The sequence below is a fragment of the Cynocephalus volans genome, chromosome 13 (assembly GCF_027409185.1).
Source record: "Cynocephalus volans isolate mCynVol1 chromosome 13, mCynVol1.pri, whole genome shotgun sequence".
In the NCBI taxonomy this organism is placed as follows: domain Eukaryota; kingdom Metazoa; phylum Chordata; class Mammalia; order Dermoptera; family Cynocephalidae; genus Cynocephalus; species Cynocephalus volans.
The window spans coordinates 109,617,396-109,643,495 of record NC_084472.1 but is presented as its reverse complement, the minus strand read 5'-3'; the positions used below and the strand labels follow the sequence as shown (position 1 = coordinate 109,643,495).

Sequence of the window (26,100 nt, the reverse complement as noted above, 5' to 3'; positions counted from 1 at the left end):
AAGCCATATGTGCTAGAATAGTGGCCGCCTCCCAGACTCCTGCAGCCTCTGTGGGCCCAAAGGGGGCCGTCTGTCAGAACAGCTAAGCAGCAGCCAAACCTTGGTGATTGCCAGCCTAACTCCCCATTTTCTCCTCCAAGAAGCTTTCTCCTCTTTATATCCACAAAGACTTTATATCGTTCCCTTCTCAAAAGGTAGTTTGTTTCCAGGGCACTGTCCTATTGATAGATCATTCTGGAAAAGTTGGTCAGGTGTTTTAAAATGGTTCTTGGAGTTTCCAAGCCAAAGGAGGCAGAGGCACCTAAGGTGCCAAGCTGATTCCATTATGTAAAAAATTTCTTCTCTTAAATCAGGACATACACACAAATATGAAGCTGTTCAAAAACATGGTGGGGTGGGGGCTTGACACAAAGTTTAGTGAGATGACATAATGGTACAGAGGAAACGGACTTTGCAATTATTACTCTCAATGGTCTGGACTTGGTCTCACTGCTGACATCATCTGGAATGGTTAGAGGGCCTCAGAAGACTGTCCCAAGGACTGAACTGCTGATCGTCTGTCTTGAACCAGACGCAGTCTTAGCTGGGAGGCCCGCTGTGGGTGCCACTGCCGAAGGCCAGAAGCTGGAGAGGCTGGGCTCCATCCTCCAGCAGTCCTTATGCTCCTTTGTGACTAGCCTTGCTGTTCTGGGATGTCTTTTGTGATTTGGCCTGGAGTGTCTAAGTATAAAACATAAGGATTTTAGGCTTTGGTCACAATTAGATGTGGAAGTTTCTTAGGAGCCCTCTTGTTTTCTTAAAATAATGACTGACCACAAAATCAAATTTATAATTTGCCTTGGTAATAAAAACAAGACAGGCACATAAGGCCTCTGTGTGCCTTGGGATCGTTTCTAGATGCTTGCCCCATCTGTGTCTTCACAGCTACCAGCATCTCCTTTGGGCCTCAGAAGCCAGTAGAGCAACTTCACAGTTCAGCACTCCCATGGCCTCCCTACTGTCTCCTGTGTCATGCTTTCTGTTCTTGCCCCAAACCCCTTCACTCAAATGGGAAGTGGATGGATAAGGAATTTCTTATTTACATGTATTTCTCCTAAAATTTAAATTGCTTTCCTGCTAGTATTTCCTGACATCAGAAGCCTGCGTAAAATACACAACATATGGTAACTCTTTCCATCTGCCACATAAGAAAATAAGGCTCTGCCTATATTGTAATTAGCTTCTAGACTTCACGTGTTTAGGTATGATCCATGACTGTATTGGTTGACTTTTTTTTTTTGCTTTTGAACAATTGACGTAAAAAAATGCAGGGGTTATAAGATGACTCAAGTTCAGCCTACAACTTCCTGTTTGGACAACAGGAAGAATTGTGCAATGTTTTGCAAGTTATAACACTAGATTATCACTACCCTTTAAGGTAACTAGAGGAAAAGGGTTTCCTTTTTTTTAGATACTTACAGCTTCTTTAGAAGTGATGGATCCTTTAGGTAATGAAAGAAGTGTTGATGGTATGGATGATGATGTAACTGGTGGCGGTGGTATAAATTCTTCATCCTTAAACGTCAGAACTGAGAGTTGGGTTACTGATTTAAAACAAAATGTGTGTTAGATCTACTTGCATTGGCTTGACTATCAGGAACTAGTAATAACTACTTCATATCCTGGCACAGGATTCAAAAGTCAAAATCTGGAACCTAATTACATATAGCCGATGTCGAACCTTCTTAGAAACAGATCAAACAATACAGTACACTATTGTATTGACATTCAGTTTCATTGAGGGGATTGAAAATAGAGAAAACTAACTTACTGTTATTTTCATTCCTTTAACCTAATTAGCCAAATGGAAAGTAACTGTCTAACCTTAGTTCTCTTCAGTTGAGGTACAGAATCCACTGTGTTCTCTTGAGATTCAGAGGAAGTAGATGATGCTACAGGAATATCTGTCTTTGGAGCCTACAGAGAGAAATATTTTCTATTAGCATAAACTTTCTGCTCTTCCTGAAACTCGGAAGCTCTTTTACAGTATTCAGTGCCTCTTAGCATAACTTGCTTTCCACTAAATCCCTAACTTCCTCCTCCAACTGCACCCTGTATGAGTCACATATGAAATATGTCCCTGAAATGGCAACTTAGTATTATTTCTATTTGAGTTTGGAGCACACTATATACAACAGAAGATGCACTCTGATTATATTCTAGTGTTTAAAATAATGAATTAAATTTTAGTATTTAAAAATTAACAAGCCAATTCTGGTTGTGTTCTCAGTCTCAAAAAAAAAAAAAAAAAAAAAAGTTGCCATTTCTCAATTACTCAGTTTATAACAGCATTGACATAACAGTCAAACTGACATCTTTATAATTTTTAGTATCTAATAATAAATGATAAATTTGCCTAATTTACTAAAATGGTAGGTATGGTGTAAAAGAAGCTCCTATAACAAGGAAATGGGGGAGGGGTGGTATTAGAATAGATAACAGATTAGAATGGGGGGTCGGTGATAGAATAGCTAGCTAAGCTATCTTTAAGAGTTGTATTAGATTTGAAACAGAAATATATCACTGCTCTTCAGAAACAATTTCTTTGTGTAATGTGGAGGGGAAAGGGCTACATAAATCAAAAATTATAGTACATTTGATGTCTCTAATTTTTTTCTTTTTCTGTGTGTGGCTGGACAATATGGAAACCCAAACCCTTGACCTTGGTGTTACTAGGTGGTGCTCTAACCAGCTGAGCTAACCGACCAGCCTGATGTCTCTAAATTCTTTACAGAATCTAGCATGCTACTTGTTCTCATTTTATATACATGAGAACAGAAATTTTAAAACATGGATGAGAAAAACAACCAACAAAATGCCCAGGAGTCTGTCATTTTGTACCTAAGTATTTTCTCAACCATTCCAGAAAGCCCATCTAGAATAATTTTGAGAACCCAAATTTAGCTCTGAGACATTGTGTTCCCCCAAGAAATGGATCCAGGAGTGTGATAGAGTAAGAACCCATGAGCCTGCCTTTTAGAACATGGTCTCTACTCCAAAATTGCTCCCAGTCTTCCTAGAATCCTTCCTGGACAAAGCCCAAATTACTCTCTGGAAATATTGAAAAAGAAAGAAAAAGGTGTTTCCTGAAGTAGATTTTTCATGCCGGACTTCAAGTAATTTTCCTTGGCTTGTCCAAGGAGTCAACAGCATAACTAAGAAGAAAATGATTGGTCCTCACTCCATGTACTTAGACTAATCTACTAAACCACATGTGCAGTATCTTCAACAATCATCTTTTCCTTTCTCACTCATGAAGATTCTGCGTCAGGCATGAAGCCACAGAGTAGAGAAGTGAGAGGCCATTTGTGATGGCACTAGTGCAAGACATTCTGGTGACTGGGCCTGGATTCTTCAGTAAAATACGAGGAGAAAAACATTTGCTGAAGTAAACACAAAAAATGATTAAGAAAATGAGTTGAAGGAAGAAAAAGGTTACTTTCTAGATTAGCCATTCACTGCTTAAGAATTAATAGGAATCTGGATATGATATAGACAAGAAAGAATAGGAACCATTTAGTCTGAAAGGAGAAAAGAGAAGTGGGGGAAAACAGTCTGCTAATGAAGCTCAACAGTTAAGGAGAAAGAAAAAACTACTTCCATTAGAAAAATTCCTAAATCAATTTGGAATTAAAGGTAGTAGTAGCCCTATGGCTAGAGGTAGTCTGAGTGGCTTTAATTTTGGGGGGAATTTAAAAAACATTTTAAAGCCAGTTGGGCCACATTCTAAAAGATATGCCAAAAGAAATGCCTGCTCTGACTGCAAGAGTAAATGACATTTGTGAAGAGACCCTGGTTACGATGGAAATCCAGATTCCCCGTGAACCCAGTTACTCACCTCCCCGCTTAGTGGTATCTCAATTGGCTTTGGCTTCACATCTATCAGGTAGAAGGTGCGTGACAGGAGCAAAAGAGATGGAGGAACGTTCTCCTTCAGGTGGAGGTCCTGCCACTGGAGAATGGAGGGGAATAAAACATGATAGAATCACAGACTGTTAGAGCCAGAAGTGACCTATGGTCATCTCCTGCTTCCCTCAGCTCATGCTGTTAACGTGAGGGTAGGAACAGCCTCCTGACTTCTACACCAGTGGCGGCACCTGCAGCCCCCTCACTGTAGTGGGGTTACTCTCAGAGTCAGAGAGGGAGTCTTCAATTAAACTCAACCCAATTGTGAATCAAAGAAGCTAAGTATCTTCTCTAAGACAAAAAGTAGATAATGTGAAAGAATAAATTAGTCTCATTAATAATCAAAGAAATAAACATTAAAATGAGAATGAAGGTGTAAGTTTTCAAGTATCAAATTGGCCATGCATGTTATTTATTTATTTATTTATTTATATTTTTTTAAATGACTGGTAAGGGGATCTTAACCCTTGACTTGGTGTTGTCAGCACCATGCTCAGCCAGTGAGCGAACCAGCCATCCCTATATGGGATCCAAACCTGTGGCCTTGGTGTTATCAGCACCGCACTCTCCCAAGTGAGCCACAGGCCAGCCCTGGCCATGCTTTTAAAAAAGTGTTTTAGAGCTGACCAGTTGGCACAGTTGGTTAGAGCACTGCCTTATAACACCAAGGTCAAGGGTTCAGATTCCTTTACTGGCCAGCTGCCAAAAAAAGATTTTTTTTTTTTTTTTTATATCAGTAATACATGCACAAGAGAAGAAATTCAAAAGGTAAATAAATGTATTCAATAAAAATGAGTCTGCCTTCTACTCCTATTCTCTAGCTACCCTTTTCCCCAGAAGCAGCCACTGGTACCAATTCCTTATATAATCTTTCAGAGATATCCTTTGCATATACATATATATATTTATATATATATATATATCTTTCTTTACACAAAGGATGACATATACACACTGTTTTGTGCTTTGCTTTCTTTAACTGAAATATCTTGGGAATTGATTCATATCAGTAGATACAGAGCTGCCTTTATATCTGTAAAGGTTTCCATTGTATGGAAATACTGTAATTGATTTGATCATTTGCCTAATAATGAAATTTAGGCTGTTTCCAATCTTTTGTTATTATAAATGGTGCTGCAATGGATAATCTTGTAGATATGTCATTTTGCACATGTGCGAAAATATGGGATACATTTCTAGAAGTGCAATTGTTAGGTCAAAGAGTATGTTCATTTTTAAATTTTGAAAGATATTGCCAAATTACTCTCTATGGAGGTTTTTACCAACAAAGCATGAGTGCTCTTCTCCCCACACCTTCACCAGCACAGTGTGTTATCAAACTTGGATCTTTTCCTATTGGTGAATGTGGTATCTCTTAGTTTTAATTTGTCTTATGAGTAAGGTTAAGATGTACCAATATGTTTACTATTTTAAAATTTTCCTTTCTATGAATTGTCTGCCCATATCCTAACACAAAATTGTTAAAAATAATAATACATAGTGCTAAATATCATTAGTTGGAAATTCCTTGAACTTGTTAAGTGAACAGATATGATGTAGATAAGGGGGAGGGGGAGCAGGAGGGAGGAAAGAGGAATGGGTAAAGGGACACGAAAATCAGCTACAATGTATATTGAGAAGTTAAAATAAAATTTAAAAGATAAAAAAAAATATCATTAGTTGGATCAGTATCCTCACTCCCTTGTAGTGGGATTGTAAAATGATACAACCTTTCAAGAAGGCATTTTGACAGTATGAACTCACTTAATACTCTACCTTCAAGAGTATTTCTCTCTACAGTATGTTCATCTTCTTACCAGAGTTGGTCCAATATGTAAGAGGAAATAGCTACCTAACATGGTTTCAAAGTCACAACAATGGCTCATGTCCTAAAATAATTTGTGTACACTTTATAGCACTTTTTATAATTATAGGAATGAGAATTTAAAAGGAGTTACTCATTTGTTTTAAAGCATTGACACTCTTACTTAAAATATAAATATGCTGTCTGAGGGACAGTATTAAACATCCATTACCAAAGCTAACACTTGGTTGGTTTGGGCACTAATTGAGAAAGCAGCCCCAGGTGGGCCACTTGACAAGGTTCAGACCTCCAGACAGACTTGCACAGATGACAGGCCTCGAATTAGAATTTTTGCCAAGACCCTTACAATATACCTGGAGTAGACAAAATTCTAAGATGGCCCCCAAATTCACAGATCCTGGTGTACCCACCCCTTCTCACAGTTATTCAATCAAACGCTATTCTAGGTGATGTATGAAGGGATTCTGCAGACATAATTGAGGTCCCAAGTTAGTTGACCTTAAGATAGGGAGATTACCTGGGTGGGCCTCACCTAATCACATGAGACATTTAAATCTGGGGCTAGAGGTCAAAAACAGGGGGATCTGGCATGTGAGAAGGTCTCAGTGCTGGCTTTGCAGATGGAGGGGGCCAAGAGGTGAGGAATGCAGGTGGCCTGCAGGGGCTGATGCCCAGCGAGGAAACAAGGACCTACAGCTTCAAGGAACTAAGTTCAGCCAACAACCCCAATGAGCTTGGAAGTGGGTTCTTTCCCACAGCCTCCAAAGGAACACAGCCTGCACTTCTGACCTAATGAACTGTGAGCTAGCAAATGGTTGTTGTTTGAAGTGACTAAGTTTATGGTAGTTTGTTATGCAGCAACAGAAAACTAATACAGTGCTCTGTCCCAGTCAAAGTGAAAAATAGCTTCTTTAGTGTCCCATGGCTCAATGATATAATGCAGATTAGATAAGATGGTTCACTTGCAAAGTAGAAATCACAAGATGAATTCTACAAATTGTCAGGGAGAGCGTTCCGGGAGAGGGCCCAGGAGCGCTGCTACTCGCCTCTGTGAGCTGCTGTTGCAGCTGTTCCTCGGTGAGACCCAGTGACTTCATGCCCCGGGCCCTGCAGGCAGCTTGCAGTTCTGACACACTGAGAGCCCTCACTCCTTCTCTAGCAATTATCTGAAAGAAATGTAAAGAACAGTGTTGGATCTTTTGATTCCAATTTTACCTAATCCCTAAATTCCAGCAAATCAGCAGAAACACAGAATTTGATGCTTTGATGCTTTGTCCCCTGTGCTGACTGCTGCAAAGGCCAGGACTCTAGAAAACAAGGTGACTCAGGAAGGTAGAAGTTGAGATGAAGGAAATCCTGTCAGCAGGCATTAATAATATAAGAAATATTTCTACAACTCCTCCCCCAAATTTTATCAACTCAGTAATGATTTCCCCTCTTGATTTGCATTTTGTCTGCTTGTGACATCTCTGCTCCTTTTCTCTTTCATGGTCACTTTAGGATTCATTAGAAAAAAAAATACTTTACTTGAAAAGACTTCAGTGTCCCAGTAGTGCTCGTCCCCCCGGTCCCCCTTCCACTGCCCCACCAATGGCCTAACTCTCTGGTCTACAAAACTTCAGTAAATAACACAATTTCTGGTTGGTGTGACCCAAAACTATGGTACTTCTGGGACCAGTATTGCTTATTTCAAAGTTCTGAAAGCGACAACTGAAATCTAAATGGGACCGATGGGATCGTGCTTTTTCAGTTCTGGGAAACCTGCTCCCTAGGCAGAATGCCTTAAAGCAGCTGATTCAGATTCAAGAAACATTCTTTCCATTTTTTTTAAGGAGTCTAATTTGTATAGTCCACATGGTGCATTTCTTCTGTAAGATGTCTCAGCTCTGCTCTTCCTCCTAGAATTATGCTTTGCCACCCCTTCTTACCAGGCTAACTTGCTCAGCAGAACATTTACTTTGGCCCCAGCTCCTCTCCAGGCTCGGGGAGCAGAGGTGTAAGGGTAGGGCCTCACAGAACCTACCAAGGGTAGAACCTACCAAGCTGCTTTTCCCTTCCCAGCAGGTCCTAAGTGCTTTAGATTAGTCCCAGCTGAGACATCCAAAATGCTGACTGCTGATGATGGTCTTCTCAAGAAAATGGGTCAGGGGCCGAGCCCGTGGCGCACTTGGTAGAGTGCTGCGCTGGCAGCGCGGCGACGCTCCCGCCGCGGGTTCGGATCCTATATAGGACTGACCGGTGCACTCACTGGCTGAGTGCCGGTCACGAAAAAAAAAAAAAAAAAAAAAGAAAATGGGTCAGGGTATGCCAAACAATGCTAAAATGAGTAATCAAGGTTCAAGTTGTCATGGCAACCATGCTGGTTTAAACCACACATTTTACCAGCACCAGTCCATGGCCAGACCCAACAGAAGATACTACACTTCATCACAAAGGCACCCTAAGATAGCTCCCAGTGCCTTGATAAATCCCTACAGCTAAAGCTAAGCTCTTACTTCATCATCTGCTTTTATCAACTTCAGTTTCATCAGGAGCTGAAAGCGGAGCAAATTGTTGGTTCCAAAGGTCTGCAACTCTAGCAGCTTGCAAAGGGCAACCAGCTGAGGTCGATCTAAGTGCTCCAGGGCTAGCTGATTCTCAAATAGTTTGGAAAAGCGAACTATCTCCTTTGTGCTAGGCTGGTGGCCTGTCTGGACCTAGGCAGTGGGACAAAGAGGCTAATTAAAATGTGTTTCCTACTTATTTTAACCTTCCCAATAGACTATTTGAAACAGAGTCAAAGCATTTATGGACTCTATCTGGTTCCTGGAAAAGGGTCCTGTGGTACAAAGAAGAGTAATCTGTCTGAAGTCCGATTAAATGACTGAAGAGTCAGAAGTAGTTCAAAAATTTGACTCTAATTCTACTGTTCTTTCCAAGAAGTTATCAACATCTTTGACACATTGATTACTTTAAGATAGGCTTTTCTGCAAACTACTATAAATGCTTACAATATTGTACCTTTATAACTTAGATATCTGCAATTTCAAAGACTGAGAACAATTTGGAATATCCATGATAACACGCATTTTTCACATAACTCCTAGCCCAAAAGTTGTTTGCTATTAGATTTGCTATTACATAAAAGACTGACACCTGTTTTACGTAGGATGAGAGCTGTGTAGAGGCATCTCCTAATTTGGCTCTGTTTCTCCTTGCCATTTCTGTAATTGTTTCTTGAAGAAATTTTGCTAGTTCCAACTTTGCAGCCATTTTTTTCTTCTGCTTTTCTTCCTTAATAGTCAAAGAGGAAAAAGTTAACCAATCCTTCATTATTGCAACTTGGTAGATAAAGATGGGAGAAAAATAAGTCACCTTGTTACTACTCATCCCTGAACTATGTGTTAATATTAATTGAATGGGATTTATGAGAACCAGAGCAAATATACAGTAGTCTCTATTTGGAATCTGTCTCCTTAATCTTACATTTTATTTCTCACTAATACAATAATCATAAGCATTTGATAGTTCCAAAATGTTCCCTCAAAGGGGAGGGGGTGTAAGGGATAAATTGGTAGAGGGCTACAAAAAATGTTTACATTGTGTAATGATAAATTTTTTAAAAATGTTCCCTCAATAGGAGGCTTTATCATGACTTAGAATGAGATACTATCTCAACCTGGTACAAACCATCTAGGTGGCCAATCCCTGGATTTTGCTTTACAAACAAAGAAAATTAAGGAAATTAACTCTGTTCTTAGTTAGCTCATAGTTGTTTTTTTTTTTTTTTCTAAATTGTTTTTCTTTGGTGGCTGGCCAGTACAGGGATCGAACCTTGGACCTTGGTGTTATCAACACCATGCTTTAACCAATTATGCTAATCAGCCAGTCCTAGCTTACAGTTTGAATAAAAAACAGACAAAATTAACTACAGTACAGTGAGTTAAGTGCTATAACAGATATGAACAAAGCACTACACAGCGGAGAATGAAGGTACAGGCTTAAGACACTATGTTGAAGTATTTCTTAATCCTTGTTCATCTTCAAAAATGCAGCATGGGGCCGAGCCCCTGGCGCACTCAGGAGGGTGCGGCGCTGGGAGCGCGGTGACGCTCCCGCCGTGGGTTCGGATCCTATATAGGAATGGCCAGTGCACTCACTGGCTGAGTGCCCGTCACGAAAAAGACAAAAAAAAAAAAAAAAAAATGCAGCATGGTAGCATTTTCAAAATAACCATGGTCAGGATTCAGGGGAAGAATAGGACTCTCTCTCTCTCTCTCTCTCTCTCTCTCTCTCTCTCTCTCTGTGTGTGTGTGTGTGTGTGTGTGTGTGTGTGTATTTAAGTTTTCCAGGAAATTCTAATGAATCTCTCTTTTAGAGAGATCTAAAAGACTCAGCCCCCCCCAAAAAAAATCACACAATGGCAATATCATGGTTAGAACCCATCTAGCCATCCACTTCATTCATCCATATCCTTCCATTCATCCATCCATTTATTTAATGAGCATCGACCATGTATTAGGTTCTGGGGATAAAATGAACACAAACAGGTAAGAATTCTTGCCCTCACGGAACTTGTAGTTTAGCAGGAAAGACAAACATCATTGACCAATGATAATGCAGTAATTCTACAAACTAATGTAAAAGTATAACGGATAAGTGCTATGAAAGAGAAATGCATGGTACCGTGGTCTGACTTAAACAGAAAGTAAACAAAGTAAACAAGTATTTTCTAAAAATGTGGCCATGATGTACTCTGTGTGTGCGTGTGTGTTTGTGTGTATATATGTTTGGGGAATGAGTGGTGTTCGGGAAAGAGGTAATATTTACAGAAATCACTTCCTCTATTCTCCCATCTCCCTGCAATTACTAACGCTTGCCTTGTAATGTTATGGTATTAATTCTAGATCCTGATTACTTTAAATGTAAGTAAATTAAACCATTGCCAGGCAGTTAAACATTGCAATTTGATTTTACTCTTTAAATGTATCTCAAATCAGGATTGGCTAACACACAGTTGGTTCGACCATGGTGCTGATAACACCAAGGTCCAGGGTTCAATCCCTGTACGGACCAGCTGCCAAACATAAATAAATAAATGAATGTATCTCAAATCTATCTTCAGGTCTTTATTCCTGTTGTCAATTTCATAATCTAGGCTCTGTCATCTCTCCCTTGGGCTGTTGCAATAGCATTCCAGCTGATTTCCCTCCCTTGGCTCTGGTCTCTTCAATCCTATCTGCCAGAAAAATTATTTTACTAAAACACAAATCTAATCTTGTTACTCACCCCTGCTTAAAATTTCACCTTCCATTATTGACCATGGTCAAAGGTAAATGCTAAATTTCTTAGCGTAGTAGATGCTTTCCAACCTGACCCCAACACATCACGTTTGTCTGTATCCTGCCATTGATCCATCTCCTGGTACTTCCTACTCCAACCACAAAAAACCAGTCAGTGGTCTCTAACTATGCCATACTCTCTTACACTGTTGAGCCATTTTAAGTGCTATTCTTTCTATCCACAATACTTTTCACAAACTATCTAGCTTTAATTATTATGTAGCAGTATTGGTTCTTTAATTGTAACTATGTACCCACACTAATGCAAGATGTTAATAATAGGGAAAAGTGGCAGGGTGGGGGGAGTGGTATGTGGAACTCTGTACTTTCTGCCCAATTTTTTCTGTAAACCTAAAAACTGCTCTACATACCTTTTTTGATTCACTTTCAAAAGTTGATGGCAACATCTCTGGGAAAAGTTTCACAAACACTGGTAATAAGAATTCCATGAAAGGTACAATAATGAACACCATAAATGGAACCAGGCGGAAGAAATCAGCACAAGTTCTCAACAGCTAAAGAATTAAATACATATGCAATATTTATTATTTTAGGATATGCCCCCCCCCCAAAAAGAAACCACACACACAAAAACAAAAAAGCCTGCCTTGCTTCTTAATGTGTTAAAAACTCAAAAAAGTTTTCTGCAGCTTTTTATAAAATGAACAGGAGAGATTTTCTTCTTCACCCTAGCTCTGAAGTAATATATACACATATGTTGCATTTTAGATGCATTTATTTTTAAAATTTAATTTATAATTATTATTATTTTTAAAAGATGACTGGTAAGGGGATCTTAACCCTTGACTTGGTGTTGTCAGCACCACCCTCTCCCAAGTGAGCCACGGGCCGGACCTTAATTTATTTTTTAAATGAAACATAATTGATTATACATATTTGTGGGGTACAGAGCTGTCACTATTTATATATAATATGTGATGGCTCTGAAATTATATGTATTGTTCAAGGAAATCTATGACAATCAAAACATATTATTGGCATCTCTTAGCTTATATAAGTTAGGGGTCCATACTTTAATAACATAGTATCAGTTAAAATTGGTTTTTAAAATGCATATGCTTAATATATTAACAGTTCAAACTTGAAGGCTCTCAATTCCTTGGAGAGATTAAAAAACACAATTATTACCATGCTATAGGCAAATATATAAAAAATTTAAGACTATTGCCTAAAGTTGTACAGTAAGTCAGTTCTAGAAAAGTAAGAAATTTAGTAAGAAACTCTGGTTCTCACCAGCAGTTATTATTCCTACTTTGGGATTTTTATGATTTAAGTTGAGTTTAAAACTTGGTTCCCAAATAGTTCACTTTAACTTCACATTTTCTTTTTCAAATATGATTCTTGCCTACCCTTCGTCTCTCTCGTCTGGTCAGCACCTGTCCATGCAACAGCCTCCAAACCATTCTGGCAGCAACTTTGGTGTCAATCCAAAGTAAAGAGAATCCATTGTAATAATATTTAAGTTCATCCACGATTTTTTGTCTAAAAGGTGGCTTTCCTTCTTTAACCTTTGTGCCAGTTTCTTTTGTGGGCTGAGAGCTTGTCATCTGTGGCTTTTCTGTGGTTTGCTCCAGCTGAGGTTTACGAGGGACCTCTTGTAGCAAGCAAGTTGATGTATGCAGCTTTTGTATGAGTCTAGTTTGTAAATGAAGTACTTTACTGCCTAACCGACTAGGGTAGGAGTACCTCTTGCTTCCATAGTTCTTCATATGTGTCTTATTTAAATGGAAATCTGGCAAGTGAAGAAATGCAAGTGATGGGGAATAACGAGAGCAGGTAGGAGGGACGAAATGGCTAGAGAATCTGGAATAAAGAGCAACATCCTCTGAGTTGAACACATGCTACTACAAACTTAAAAGTCAAAGAAATAGATATTTCATCTATTTAAAGTACAACAATGGTTTTTAAGCCTGTATTTTAGGAGCAGCTGATGTTCGTTAATGAGTGAAATTTAACTTTTTACCCCAGTTGAAGAACACTATGCTCTATGGCTGAATTATATACTCTAAGAAACATTAATGTTCATTCCTAAGAATAAACTGCTATATTAGAAGACAGAAGCTCTGTGATGATTAATTTAAAAATCTAATAGGAAACATCTTTTCACCAGGGATTATATTAGACAGTGCCGTCTCTGTCTAATAACATAAAACAGGTGGAAGACTTGTATCTTCAGCCACTCTACTGATAACAGGAATATTGTTTTAATGAAACACTTCATGGTCCCTGTGGGGATTAACCAATCACATAGTCCTGCTTTGTCTAGGCAGTGCCTATGGACCCCCTCAAACAAAAGACTCTTACAGCTGAAATGCCCTTCACCTAAGATTCCTCAAGAACTTTGGAAATGAAGATGAAAATTGGGCACCCAGCCAAGGGTGTCCACATTCTCAAATTGTAACAGCCCACAATCTTCAGTTAAGCTAGCACATCAGATTGTTTGGAAATAAAAATGAGAGAGATCCAGGCAAAGAAAGTTACTGGCAAAGAGTCTTCTTTTGGCAAAGAGATGGTTTTTTCCATTCCTTTAGACTATTTTGAAGCATGCCAATGTAACACTCTTTGGATGGCCAAAAGAGGAAATGTAAGATGTATCTGGCACATAGGAAGTTCTCAGTGAATATTCTCTGAATAAATAAATAACACTTAATGGGACAAGAATATGCCGTGGTATGGTTGTTCACCAGCCATTTTACTCCTTTTTACATCTAAGGACTTAATATAACATTCATCGATTACACAGGTGTCACTCTAAAACCATTACATCTTCTATCTCACTGGTACCACACACACACATCTATAAAATTACTCAGTCTGAGTTCTAAAGCATATAGAACATTTTGGGTAAGTTTAAGTATATTAAAAATTCAGCTTCCTAAAAACCAATCCTTTCACACATATTCTTTCCATCTATAAGAATGAAGTTCATGTACGTACTGGGAGCCAAACTTCAATGCTTACCTTGTTCGGGCAATAGCTAAGAATGAATTATAACTGTAGAAGGCCATATTTATTTTCTTCTCAACTAGTCAACATAGGGACCTAGGCAAAAGAAGTAATTTGGTATTTTAAAAAATCAGAAGATATCAGAATTTACGTGCTTTTAACTTTTGCAAGGGTAAAAAATTTGCATGTTCAAGTTGCAAAGTCTCCTTCAAGTTCATTTCCAGCAATCATGAATAACATTTTCTTAGCTCTGCATTTAAGAATGATACTTTGAGATCCCAACACATATACATGATCTCTAAGGTGATGATACTCATGAAGATAGGGTCTTCAGGGACATTTTGATTTCTGGTCAATGTTACCTAGCACTCTAATTGGAATGGTTGCCAAGTACGTAAGAAGCTGAGCAAGACACGCTTACTGGAAGCGTGAATACACAGGTAGAACGTAAGTAACCAGAATTTGTTTTCAATCATCTTTTTTCCGTACTTGGCCAAGCTGCCCTGAACCCTGAAGTCTGAAGGTCCGCACTAGCCTCGTTCGGGCAGAGTGAAGACGCACAGGGTTCCTGCTGATTCTTTAAGTGGAGGGAAACGGTTTTCCGTGCTGGGGTTCCTCGGAGCTTACACTGAGCTCTGTGCTGCTGTCAAATAACCTTCCCCAAGACCCTTCTTCACGCCGTGGCGCTCTTCAGCCGGGGGCAGCGGGGACAGCGAGGAGCCTTAGCATTTCACACTGTCAGCTCCGCTGTCCTGCAGGGAAGGGAGTACCGGGTTCTCTCCTCGATGACAACTCAAACGTCGCAGAGGCGACATTTTGAACAGGGGCTCAGAACCTCGGCTCTCGGATAACGTCGGCTGGGGTCTGGCCGGCGCCGAGAGCCGACGTGGCGGTTAGCGGGCTCTCCTCAGCCGGCTGCGCGGGTGCCCCGTGTGTGCGGGCGGACGGCTGACTGGGGCGGGATCTGGGGGTTCTTTGTGTTTGAGGGGCGGGGGCGTGGCAGGCGAGGGGACCACGACCCTCGCTGGCGGTCGGGGTTGCTGGGAAAGAAGACGCGGGAGGCGGGGCTCGGGGTACGGAAGAGAAAGGAGGAAGCGAGGCGGGAAGGCGGTGGCCTGAGGCGGGCTCCGGGGTGTGGGGCGGAGCGCGCGGGGCACGAGCTCCAGGCTGAGGGGAGCGCGGTGGGCCCTGGGAGCTGCCGGGAAGATGCGGCGCTGACGACGGGCGGAGGACGCGGAGGGCGCGGGCCCCACGGAGCAGCCGACGACCGGCGCCGCCCGCCCCAACCTCCTCGCCGACTCCCGGAACGGCCGCCTCGCTCCTCCTGCTTCCTCCCCGGTTGCCGCCCGGCCCTCCCCCGGAACATCACTCTGAGTGACGACACCACCAGCCAATGGGCTCTCACATGCTGGGGCGGGGGCGTCCTGCAGCACCGCCCCCCGGGAGAGGCGAGGTCCCGCCCCCCTGGACCGAGCGCCTGCGCGGGTGGGTTTAGCTGAGGGGGCGTCGGTGCCGGGGTGCCCAGGGCTGAAGTTTTCCTGCCCGCCGCTCTCTGCAGACTGGCTTGCCCCCCCCCCCCGCCCAGGGAACCCCTGCCTGCGGGCAGGATGGAATAGGCTCTGGCCCGGCTGACAGTGGCTATGGTAACCATCCTGGAGTCACGATGACGTCACTCGGATGTACTCACCCCACGCCGGTCCCCGCTTCCCCCAGCTCCGAAACTGCCCGGAGGGTGCGGACGGGAATGGAAGGGGTGGCAGACGGGGCGGGACTCGGAGTAGAAACCCCTCTCCCTTCTCCAGGCCCGAGGCTGGAGGGCTGTGAGATCTGAATTCCACTGAGGAAATCTGCCTTATAGATGTTCTCTCAGGCATTGTCGTTTAAGATCAGTGGTTGGTGTGGAAATCTCAATAACATTTAAAATGTGTACAAGTTGTGAGATGACGTAGCACTGCAGGTTTGGGGACACTTCGCCTCCTACGATGGGTGACTGAGCCATCTTGGGAAAGTGAAAAACCTAGAAATGTTCTTGTTCTTCAGCTCTCTCTTCTCATCGTTTTATCTGGCTCTAGAAGGCAGACAAAAATCTTCGTGGCTCTGACCCAGACAGCAAGGAATGGCTTTCCATGGAGAATGCTTCTGTTAACATGTGAGCTCACGACAGCTTCGACTCATCTGGGCTGCGCATTTCCAAGAATGAAAGATGGCGGGTGTTAAATTTCAGTAAAAAGTGCAGACCGCTTTTAATCCACAAAGCATTTTTCAGCTAATAACCAAACGGAGCAACAGCGTTAAACAGGCAAAACTCTTGAGTTTGGCCGCTAGAGGTCCCTTTCTGCACGTCTGATGCCCAGCTTTCGACCTAAAGGGTTAGGCTTAGGGTTAGAATTAAAATCTACAGATCTTTGGTTTCTCTCTTCTCCCTCCCTGAAAATTCCTGATGGTAAATTTTGAGCTCTAAGAGGTAGGTAGGATTGTCAAATTAATTTCATGAATTAATCATTGCACTGCCATGTGTACATATTTTTCTGGAAAAGCTTATAAAGGATGCAAAAATATTCCTCTCATTTCCCTGGGAGACATTTTATACTGGGAAATATTCATGTATTGTATTCACTTACAACCAGGCACAGTGAAAATCATTAAGTATTCATAAGCCAGAATTCCATGCCCAGTGTTTGAAACATGAGCTAGGTTCTCTACCACGGCCATATGTCAGCAATCCTATTCTAATAAGGGAAGCGTTGAGAACTCTTAACTGAAATCCATTTTTTCAAAGTAGTATCTACCTTCTCCTGTTAGCAGGCTTGGCAATTTCTTTGACTTTCAGGATAAGTGATTTATCATGTAAGGAGTTTTAGTATATAATCTTTAGAGGAGACACCCCTGCCCCAATTTTCCTTCATAACTCTGGCCTTGAGAATTGCGTAAGAGTGCTGTCTGAATGAACTGTTTGCTCATTTGGTATGGAGAACATTAAGCATGTTCTGAACCTCAGAAGATGTTGGATGGTGAAAATGTAAATTATTATTTTAATGGCCATTCCCCTAAATATGGCTCCAGATCAAATATTAACTATTTCTAATGTTTTGCAGGAAGAGACTATGCATCTGTACTTCACATAACTTCGATTTTTAAAATTTTTATTTTTATTTATTTAGCAGCTGGTTGGTACTGGGATCTGAACCCGTGATCCTGGTGTCATAAGGCTGCTTTCCAGACAACCAAGCCAACTGCCCAGCCTCAACATAAGTTCAATTTTAAACTCTTATTGTCGGCATAGCTATTAGAAGCAGGCCAAAATAAAATCTCTCAGGACAATTTACCAGATTCTCCTCAAGGGGAAAATCCAGGTGACAGGTCAAGGCAACAGTTTACCAACAAAGCAAGGAGGATACAGGAAGGTGAAAAAAGGATGGGGGTAGAAAGGATCATAGAAAAACAAGAAAAGACTAATTTGACCCCTCTTTCCAGGAGGAAGAATCAAACTAGGCTCAGGTGGCCCCCTTTGGCCATCTGTTTTTAGAAGACTATTAATAACAAATTTAAAATGTACTTTTATTGATCCCATTAACTTTTGGTACCACACAAAGCATAGGTTTAAAAATATTTAATGATTAATAGTAATGGGAACTCAATTCTGGCATCATCCTTAGTATTATTAACAGGGTTATATTAAAAACATATAGAATTAGTAACTACTAAAATAACTGATCTGGAGGGATCTTTTCGTTTCTGTTTAAGTGGTATTTAAAGATACCAGGAATTTCTTGTAACGGTACCAAACAGGTCCCGCACTGTAACGCCTGTCGACGTCCAGCAGCGACATGCTTTACTCTCCTCAGAACGGAGAGCCGTGTTGGTTTCCTCATCTGCTTGCAGCCCGTGTTTCCTTTGTAAGTTCACGTCTCTGCGCGCCACCGTTCAAGGTGAGAATCACCACGGTCCAGGGAAGATCACCAGATCTGCCCACTCCTGCACAACTAGTTCACGGCGTCACACGCCTAGGAGCTCCCATTGTTTCACACACGTTTCCTGGGATGGGACGGGCTAGAGGATTACCGAGAATGGCCTCTCTCGTTGTCCTGTCATTCTTGCACGAGCTGTCTAGGACAAGCGCCCCGACGGTCCCCGAGGCCAAGGTCTGCCAGGGGCCACCGAGCGCCCGGGCACGTGACCGGCGCGCAGCTCCCCAGTTCCCCGCGGGCCGGGTGCGCTCGGCGCCGGCCGGCGGGGGTCGCGGCGCTCCCAGAGCGCGGCCTTCGGGTGTCTGCAGCCGGCCCCGACGCTCACGTCCGTGGTGCAGGGGCCCGCCCCCGCCCTCGCCCCGTCTTCGGGTGCTGCCCTGCTTTCCAGAGGCGGCCTCTCGCGAAAGCGGGAACGCTTCTCTGACAGCTGTGGGACACAGCACAGCCAAGCAGGCGCACGCGCGGCCCCGCTCTCGCGGCCTTCTCCGCCGGGTGCCTGTTTGTGGGTGATTTCCGGCGTCTAGAGCTGTGAGCAGGACCCATCTGAGGAGAACCACACGGCATTGAATACGTGCTGTCACTTAATAAGCAGCAGAGACCGCGCGCGAGCGCCGTCTACCTCAGCCCGCCTGCTCCGGCTCCCGGCTGGCTGGCGCTTTACCCCTTCGCGCCATCCCTTCCTGCCCCCGCCTTATCGCCTGCGGTCTCCCTTCTCGTCTCGACGCCCCCGGCCGCTCACGTTCCTGGTTCTCTCTCCCGCCCCCCCTCTCCGCCCCGCTAACTCGCCTCTTCCTCCCGCGGCCCCCTCCGCCCCAAGCCCGGGACTGCATTTCCCGGCAGGCGCCGCGGCCAGCGGCCAATGAGGGGCCGAGGATTTGGCGGCGGTGGCGGCGCCCCGAGAGTCGAGGTGGGGGGGCTTTGTGCGCGGCGGCGGCGGGCGCGGGCGCGGGCGGCGGGCGCGGGCGGCGGCGGCGGCGGCGGCGGCGGCGGCGGCGGCCAGCGCCGAGGCGGAGGCCGAGGGGCACCGTGCACAGGTCGCCGCGGAGAGGCGTGCGAACTTCGAGTCGAGCCCCGAGGACTCTGCTGCCCTGGCCGGGCCGCCCGCCACAGGCTCCTCTCGGGCAGCAACGGCCGCGCGGCGACCCCCGTCTCTCCGCCTCTCTTTGCCATCCCACTTCCCTCAGCCTCTCTCCTCCGCGTAGCACGCCCGGCCTGGCCCGGCCGTGGCCCTCCTCGGTGCCGGCCGCCATGGCAGAGGCGTCCGGCGCGGAGAAAATCTAGCCCGGGGATTTCATGCGGCCTAGCTTGGTTCCGTCTCCTCCCCGCGCCGTCCCGGCGGCTGCCCGCACCCCAGCCCCACTCCGGGCCTCCGTGTCTCTCCTGTGATCGTACTGACACGGCCGGGGGGTTAGAATGGAACAAACTGAAGGTAAAGTGTGCGTGTGTGTATCGCAAGGAAGAGCCGAGGAGGGAACGACACAGCGATGGGGAGCGAGCGGATAGGGACAGATACCCTAGCAGGAATGGGAGGAGAACCGGGTGGCCTGAAAGCGTTGGAGGGGAGTCTCGAAGGAGGAGCAGATGGCAAGGCGGGGGGTGTGGAGGGAACTGGGGGGTGGGGCAGGGGAGCTGGGATTGGGATCAGAGATGGAGCGGCGTTGAGCAGGGAATTGGGAGTAGAGGTGGGATGGGGGCGGGGATAAAGATGGGAACGGGGGAGGGTCAGGGAAAGGAGAAGAGTTAGATTTGGAGAAGATTAGGGACCTAAGTGGACTTACAAATAGGAAGGTTTGGGGGTGGAGTGTGGGAACTAGAAGAATCTGGGGGAAGGGGGTAGAATTTGATGGAGAAATAGGGCATCTTATGGGAATCAAGGGAGAAAGGAGGGAATGGAAGCGAAGGAAAGCATAGATTAGAAAAAGGGCTGAGAAATGATAAAGGCAGGATGCAATAGGAGGATAGGAAATAGACGCAGGAAACGGGAAGACGTAGGACTGGGTTAGGTAAGGAAATTCACTGAATGTTGGAAGCGATGAGAACGATCGACCGATCAGCACAGAGTGGGAGGGAAAGAAGGGCATGGGGGCTAAAGTATTAGGAAGGGAAAGCCTTTTGTTCCTATATTTGTTTGTGCTCTGTGTCTTTCCTTTCAAGGCCAGAGAATAGAGAAGCTAGTGGTTTGGGGTTGTGATTGTTGTGAAATGGGGAGGTATGGGTTTTACTGTTTTGAGGGAGGAGGAGATGTGTTTGTGTTTTGGTAGGGAGACAGGGAGAGACATGGCCATAATTTGATGGTTTTGGTGAGGGAGTGAAGACTATTCAGATTTAAAGGGGGCAGGGGCAGCCATGTTTGCTGCCAGGCACTGCAGTGTAAATAAATTCTTTTTCCTCTCCGACATCATATGAATCTGGAAGGGGCCAGTTCAGATTGTTAACCCCCTTTCTTTCTATTCATGAGCTCTTTGCCCTTATCTTAGGTCATTTAAAATTATTCATAACCACCAGAAGAGGTAATGATGTTTTCCATCTTGTGTGTTTTGCTGCTTTTCCTCTCTTTTCCCTCTTCCTTCTGGTTGCAAACGAGACATGCTGATAAACTGCAGTGTAAAATTTGACTCTTTTTATCAATTTAAAACTAGATTTTTACTAGCTGAAGGAATCATTACTACTATCATAATTCAAACATGATCGTGACAAGTCTTAAATATCGAACATTCATTTGTTTCAGAAGCCTCAGAAGCAGTCAACATGTTTTCTGCAATTCTTTAAGTAAACAAGGAAATTGCATCGCTTATTTTACTTGGGCCTGTGTTCTTGGCAAAGCACTGTGTGGGAGTGGGAAGGGGTAGGAAGATCTGCTTGTGGTAGATTATCTGCTTGCTGTATTTTGAATGTTGGAAAATTAGAAATGTGTGTATTTTTTATTGGTGTTTCTGGTAGCTCTTCTTATAGGAGATGGGTGTGTTAAGAATATTGTTTTCTTTTGTTTTATAAACTCTCTTTTCCCCATCTCTTCCCTTTGCTTTCATGTAGCTAGCTCAGTACAGTCTCCAAATGCCAGTTCAGCACAGTGCAATGATCTATGAAGTAGGCATGCAGTTCTTAGAGCCTCATTGAGGTGCCAGTTTTTTGGGGTGGGAAGTTCAGATCACTCAGGAAAGCTACAGTAACTTTTTAATGTATTCTAATGTAACTACTTGTGCGATTTGACATAGTTACTATGTTAAAGGTTTAAGTCCTGACAAATTTACAGTGGATAAATTAGTATTAAGTGGAGCCTATCTTATTTTCTTATTGAAAAGGATTAAATGTGTGTGGCCTTTTGTTTTTGTTTTATAATTGTACTTGGGGCAATCCTAAGTTTAATTCATCCTATTAATATTGAAACTGTTTTCTAATACCAGGAAGGCCTGTTAAAATTGTAATATGACGGAATGAAACCAGTTCTACTACATATTGATTTAATCTACCTTAATGGCAACATCCTCTCAGTTTATTATATAGAAACATAGGATGTGTTTTGGTTTGTTGGAAAAATTTAATTGAGTTTTGTTAGAGTGGTACTGTATGAAAATGCTTTTAATAAAGGCCAGATGTACAGCTTGGAGTATTTTGATTTGATAATATTCAGACTGAATTTTTTTAAAATTCTGTGAGGAAAAGTTTCAAAAAAGCGATTCAGCATGGTTTTCTGGAATTTATTTTTATGGAGATTTCATTTTTATATTTCCCACTCAATTGATGTATTTGTAATTAATTGGTAAATTATGTACATGAACTATTAGTGCCACACATTTTTAGGAAAATGAGCAATCATTGTGTATTAAAATTTAGAAAATCATGTTGTAAGCTTGAATTGCTATTTTAAAAAGTGTATTCTTATGTATTCAGCATTCTGTAAAGATCAGGGTCCCCTGCCCAGCTGTCATGAGTATTTTGGTTCATTGTACAGTTATCCATATAATGAAGAAGGCTACTTTAACACTTAAAACCCAAATTTTGCTCTGATTATCATGTTCATAGCCCACCTGCTGCCTGTGATAGCTTTTTTTTTTTTTAGCCTTAAACTAACAAATGCTCTCTTTTATACTGATCAAGAAGAAAATGGTTTACCATGGATGCTCGTTCATTGGGTTCTTTTTTTAAAAAAAGATAGTCTTGTCTATTGTAGATATTTAAGAAATTAAAATTATTAAAGCTTTAAAAAGATTTGGAATTTGGTATGTATGCATAAAATATGTTTCTCAGTGCAATGCTATTTTTAGTTTTACTTTTAAAAAAAGCAAAAAAAAAAAAAAAACCCCACCAGAGTTTATTATTTTTTTAGAGCAACTAAGATGACTTATTCCTTTTTATAAACATGTCCAGCATTTGAGTTTTTAAATGAACGATGAGCTTTATTTCTGTAGGCTAATCTTTTTTATAAAGATTAATAATGATAAATTTATGAAATTGGTTGCACTGAGACTATGAGTCCATTTCTGTTGCTTATAACAAAATAACTGGAACTGGGTAATTTGTGACAAAATGAAATTTACCACTTACAGTTTCAGAGGCTAGGAAGTCCAAAGTCTACGGAACACATCTGGTGAAGGCCTTTGGGTGATAACAGTGATGCAGGGGTCTCACATGGCAGAATGGAGAAGCTGCGACGGAGCTAACCTCCTCACTGGCTCTCCCAGGCCCATGACCACCATTAAACCATCAATGGATTAATCCATTTAAGATGGCATGGTCCTCACAATCTAATCACCTCTTCAAGGCCCCACCTCTCAATTAGCATAGTAGGATTTCCCACCCTGAGCAGTTGCAGTGGGATTAAGCTTCAGGACGCAGACTTTAGGAGACACAATTCAATCCACTGCAGACTACTTAACTGTAAGTTTTTAAAAAGCTTACAGTTTTGTTTTCATTGTTACTTTTGACCTAAGTAAGTATGTAATAAATACTTTCAACATTTCTGCAGTATGTTGTACCTGCACAGTGTGGCATGAAAGGAAGGTAAAAGGCATATTTTAAATTTTGTGAATTTAGGGAAAGTTCAGTTTTTACCAGATGAGTGTGTGTTGTTACTCCAAAATACATCTGCTTATTGGCAAGATTTTGAATTTGAAAAAGCTGTTTAAAAAAGGATTCTTGGCTTATTTTAAAATTTTATGTATGGATCTTTATCATCATTAACTGATCTGCATTGATAACTCTTTTCCCCCCCTTCTAATATTTTGTTACTAAGCTTCCTTTTCCATCTAGATCTAGGGCTATTTTTGAGGAGAAAGTGAATAGGAAAATGAAAAATATTTATATTCAAACAGTTTTCATTTGAACCGTATGTAACAATGAAAGAGAAAACATTATCTAATAATACTTTACATTTATATGGCACCTTCTGAGATGTTTCATGCAATTCCCACGGAATAACTTGAATTTTTTTTGTAATGTGAAGTTGGAAAGTGCAAGAGTTATTTAACTCAATGTAAAGACAGAAAATTGAGACTTCAGGGACTCCTTAGGTTGAATAGACTGCCATGTTAAGTAGAATAAGGTTTTTAGATTTCAGTCTGATTACTTTTTAAATATTATTTTTATTTATTTATTTATTTATTTATTTATTTATTTATTTATTTATTTATTTTGGTGGCTGGCCTCTATGGGCATCCGAACCCATGACCTTGGTGTTAAAAGGCTGCATTCCAACCAACTGAAATAACTGGCCAGCCTAAAAACTTTGTAAAAGGATGTGTGTGTCTTGACTTTTTCTTCATAGCTTGTATTAATCCTTATTTTATAGGTAATTAAACATTAAATAACAAAGTTTTTTTTCTACCATAAGACATGCTTTTTTAAAATTTTGGTGTAAGTTATATACTTGTACCTACTTACTAGAATATATAGGTGGGTATTTTAAATTTAAAAACAGGTAGCTTCCTGGGATTTTGTGGTTAAAACAAAATTTAGTTTATCCGATTGATTTGAGATTAAGAAGATTGCATAGAGACTTAGCTAGAGGCGTTTTGGCCATCGCCAAGACAGTATTGTGACTAACAAGTCTTGTATGATCTAAACTCTCAGCTGTGGAGTTTTCAGAAAGCTTTGTGTAAAACAAAAACTTTAAAAAATAGGCATTTTAAAGCCTTTTTAAAGTTATGAAACATGACATATAAAGAAAAGCACATAAAATCTAAATGTATAGTATAAACAAATAGATAGTGAACATCATGTAACTGTCATCCGGGTAATAAGCTCCTTAAGAAAAGCAGAGACAGCCTCACTGGCTTAGCAGGTTTTGACTTGGTGGTAGTTGGGCTTTAGGGCTGAAAGTATACTGATATCCCAGTTTTTTTAATCATAAGAACTTGAAAAATTCATAACCATGAGGGGTGAGCAAATATAAAAGTGGAGTAATCAGATTTAATTGCTATTGCTAAAGGGATATCTGGGTGATTTTTTTTTTTTTTTTTTTTTTTTAGCTTTCTAATCTTTAGTAGGCATTTAGTGATTTGAAAACTTAGTGCTTTATTGACAAATGTGGAACAAAAAAAAAGTACTGAATCCTACAAGATACCGTTTTATACAAAATGTTATTTATGCAGAGTTCATCTGTGTTGTACTTTCTCGTAAGATTCAATACCTATCAGTTTTAGATTAATGTGTAAACTCTAAAATGACTTTTGCTTTAAAAATGTCAATTTGTCTATATTAACCTCCTCGCTTAAATATCTAATTTAACACAAACTACTTTGACTCTCTTGCTTTCACAGTAATGTAAATATTCAAAAAGTATTAACCTGAAAAGTAATGAGCAGTGATAGTCTGTTTGACCATTCATCCCTTGTACCTCCTGAATTTTATCTTTTCTGTAATTCGGCCAGTTGAACCAAATTTCTTTTGAAGATAAAGAAATTTACTGCATTGTGCTGCCCTGGCCTTCTATGTTATTTTCTTACGTGTCTGGAAAGGTTCGAGGATTATGATAGCAGGAAAAAGTTGAAGAATGCTTTTTTCCCTCTATCTGCTGAATGCAGTCTATGTGTAAAACTTGGCTATGTGAACTTTGAGAAAGATGTTTTTATAACACATCTGCATGCATAAATTAAAGCCTTTATTTGGTTATTATAATTTTGTCACTTTAAGCTGTCTCCCATTTTTGTCATCTCTGCAGGATCCAAATGCACTAGAATATAGTATTTCATAGTAGATTGTGGTGAGAAACTTCTCAATTTGCTTTATTGTATCCTTGAATTCCTTTCTGTAATGCAATAGAATGCTATTCTTTTTTATTCCCACTAAAGGTTAAATATCTTCCTTGCTAATTTTTCCCCCTGCAAGGATGATAAATAATTATTTTAAATTTTGGAATGAAAATGTTTGTTGAGTTTTCCTAAATGTAAGTAAATATGACTTGAATAATTATTTTAAAAAACATAAATTAGGTAATTTGGCTTTGTATTGTATAGTTAATATGCTTTTGGTCACTTCATGGTTCTGTGTTGTTACCACCTGTACAAAATAAAGCCAATTATTAGAATTTATAGAATTAGTTAAGGTGTCGAGGTGCATCTGTGCACGCACATGTGTGTATGTGCATACATGTGCATGCACACACACACAATATCCCAAAGAGATGCTGAAGGCCCCTAAATATTAGTTTTGATTTTTTAATGGGAAACTTGAACTTTCTCAAAATGGCTGCTAGTTATTTTAAAATAACATTTATCCATTTAAGTTATGAAAGGATTATTTAGATAAATTGAACAACAGTAAGGTATAAAGAAAATTAAAATCACCTGAAATCCTACCAGCTGGAAGTAACTACTATTAATATTTTGTTCTATATCCTTCCATATTTTTTCTTTGTATACATTATTTTTTTACAAAATTGGAATTGCACATCTGTATTATTTTGTAACAGGATCTATTTAAAATATTCTGAAGTAAGTATTTTTTACGATTGTGATTTTAAAAATTAGTACATAATTTTATTGCATGGGTGTGCTACAAACTGTTTTACCATTCTTCTATGGATGGTCTTTAGGCAGTTTGCAATTTCTGGATATTATAATTTGATGAACATACT

At 41.2% G+C, this 26,100-nt stretch overlaps 2 protein-coding genes across 8 annotated transcripts in view; one reads left to right on the top strand and one right to left on the bottom strand.

Annotated features, from left to right (window-relative positions):
• Nucleotides 1-657: 657 nt before the first annotated feature.
• Nucleotides 658-14,121, bottom strand: LETM2 (leucine zipper and EF-hand containing transmembrane protein 2). Of its 2 annotated transcripts, XM_063077488.1 has the most exons (10): nucleotides 14,074-14,121; nucleotides 12,462-12,915; nucleotides 11,463-11,606; nucleotides 8,906-9,043; nucleotides 8,266-8,466; nucleotides 6,817-6,936; nucleotides 3,878-3,991; nucleotides 1,864-1,956; nucleotides 1,459-1,554; nucleotides 658-720 (listed from the first exon to the last, which is right to left on the bottom strand). In XM_063077488.1, exons 1-10 carry the CDS (start codon nucleotides 14,118-14,120, stop codon nucleotides 658-660), a joined length of 1,470 nt encoding a protein of 489 aa, XP_062933558.1. In that variant the 5' UTR covers nucleotide 14,121. The 2 variants fall into 2 exon arrangements, with proteins under 2 accessions (XP_062933558.1, XP_062933559.1); XM_063077489.1 differs by lacking the exon at nucleotides 11,463-11,606.
• Nucleotides 14,122-19,004: 4,883 nt separating this feature from the next.
• Nucleotides 19,005-26,100, top strand: part of NSD3 (nuclear receptor binding SET domain protein 3) — a 97,118-nt gene continuing 90,022 nt past the window's right edge. For all 6 annotated transcript variants that reach the window (XM_063076778.1, XM_063076777.1, XM_063076775.1 and 3 more), the window contains exon 1: nucleotides 19,005-19,455. The gene's annotated coding sequence lies outside the window, so the exon portion shown is untranslated. The remainder of the gene's footprint in view (nucleotides 19,456-26,100) is intronic.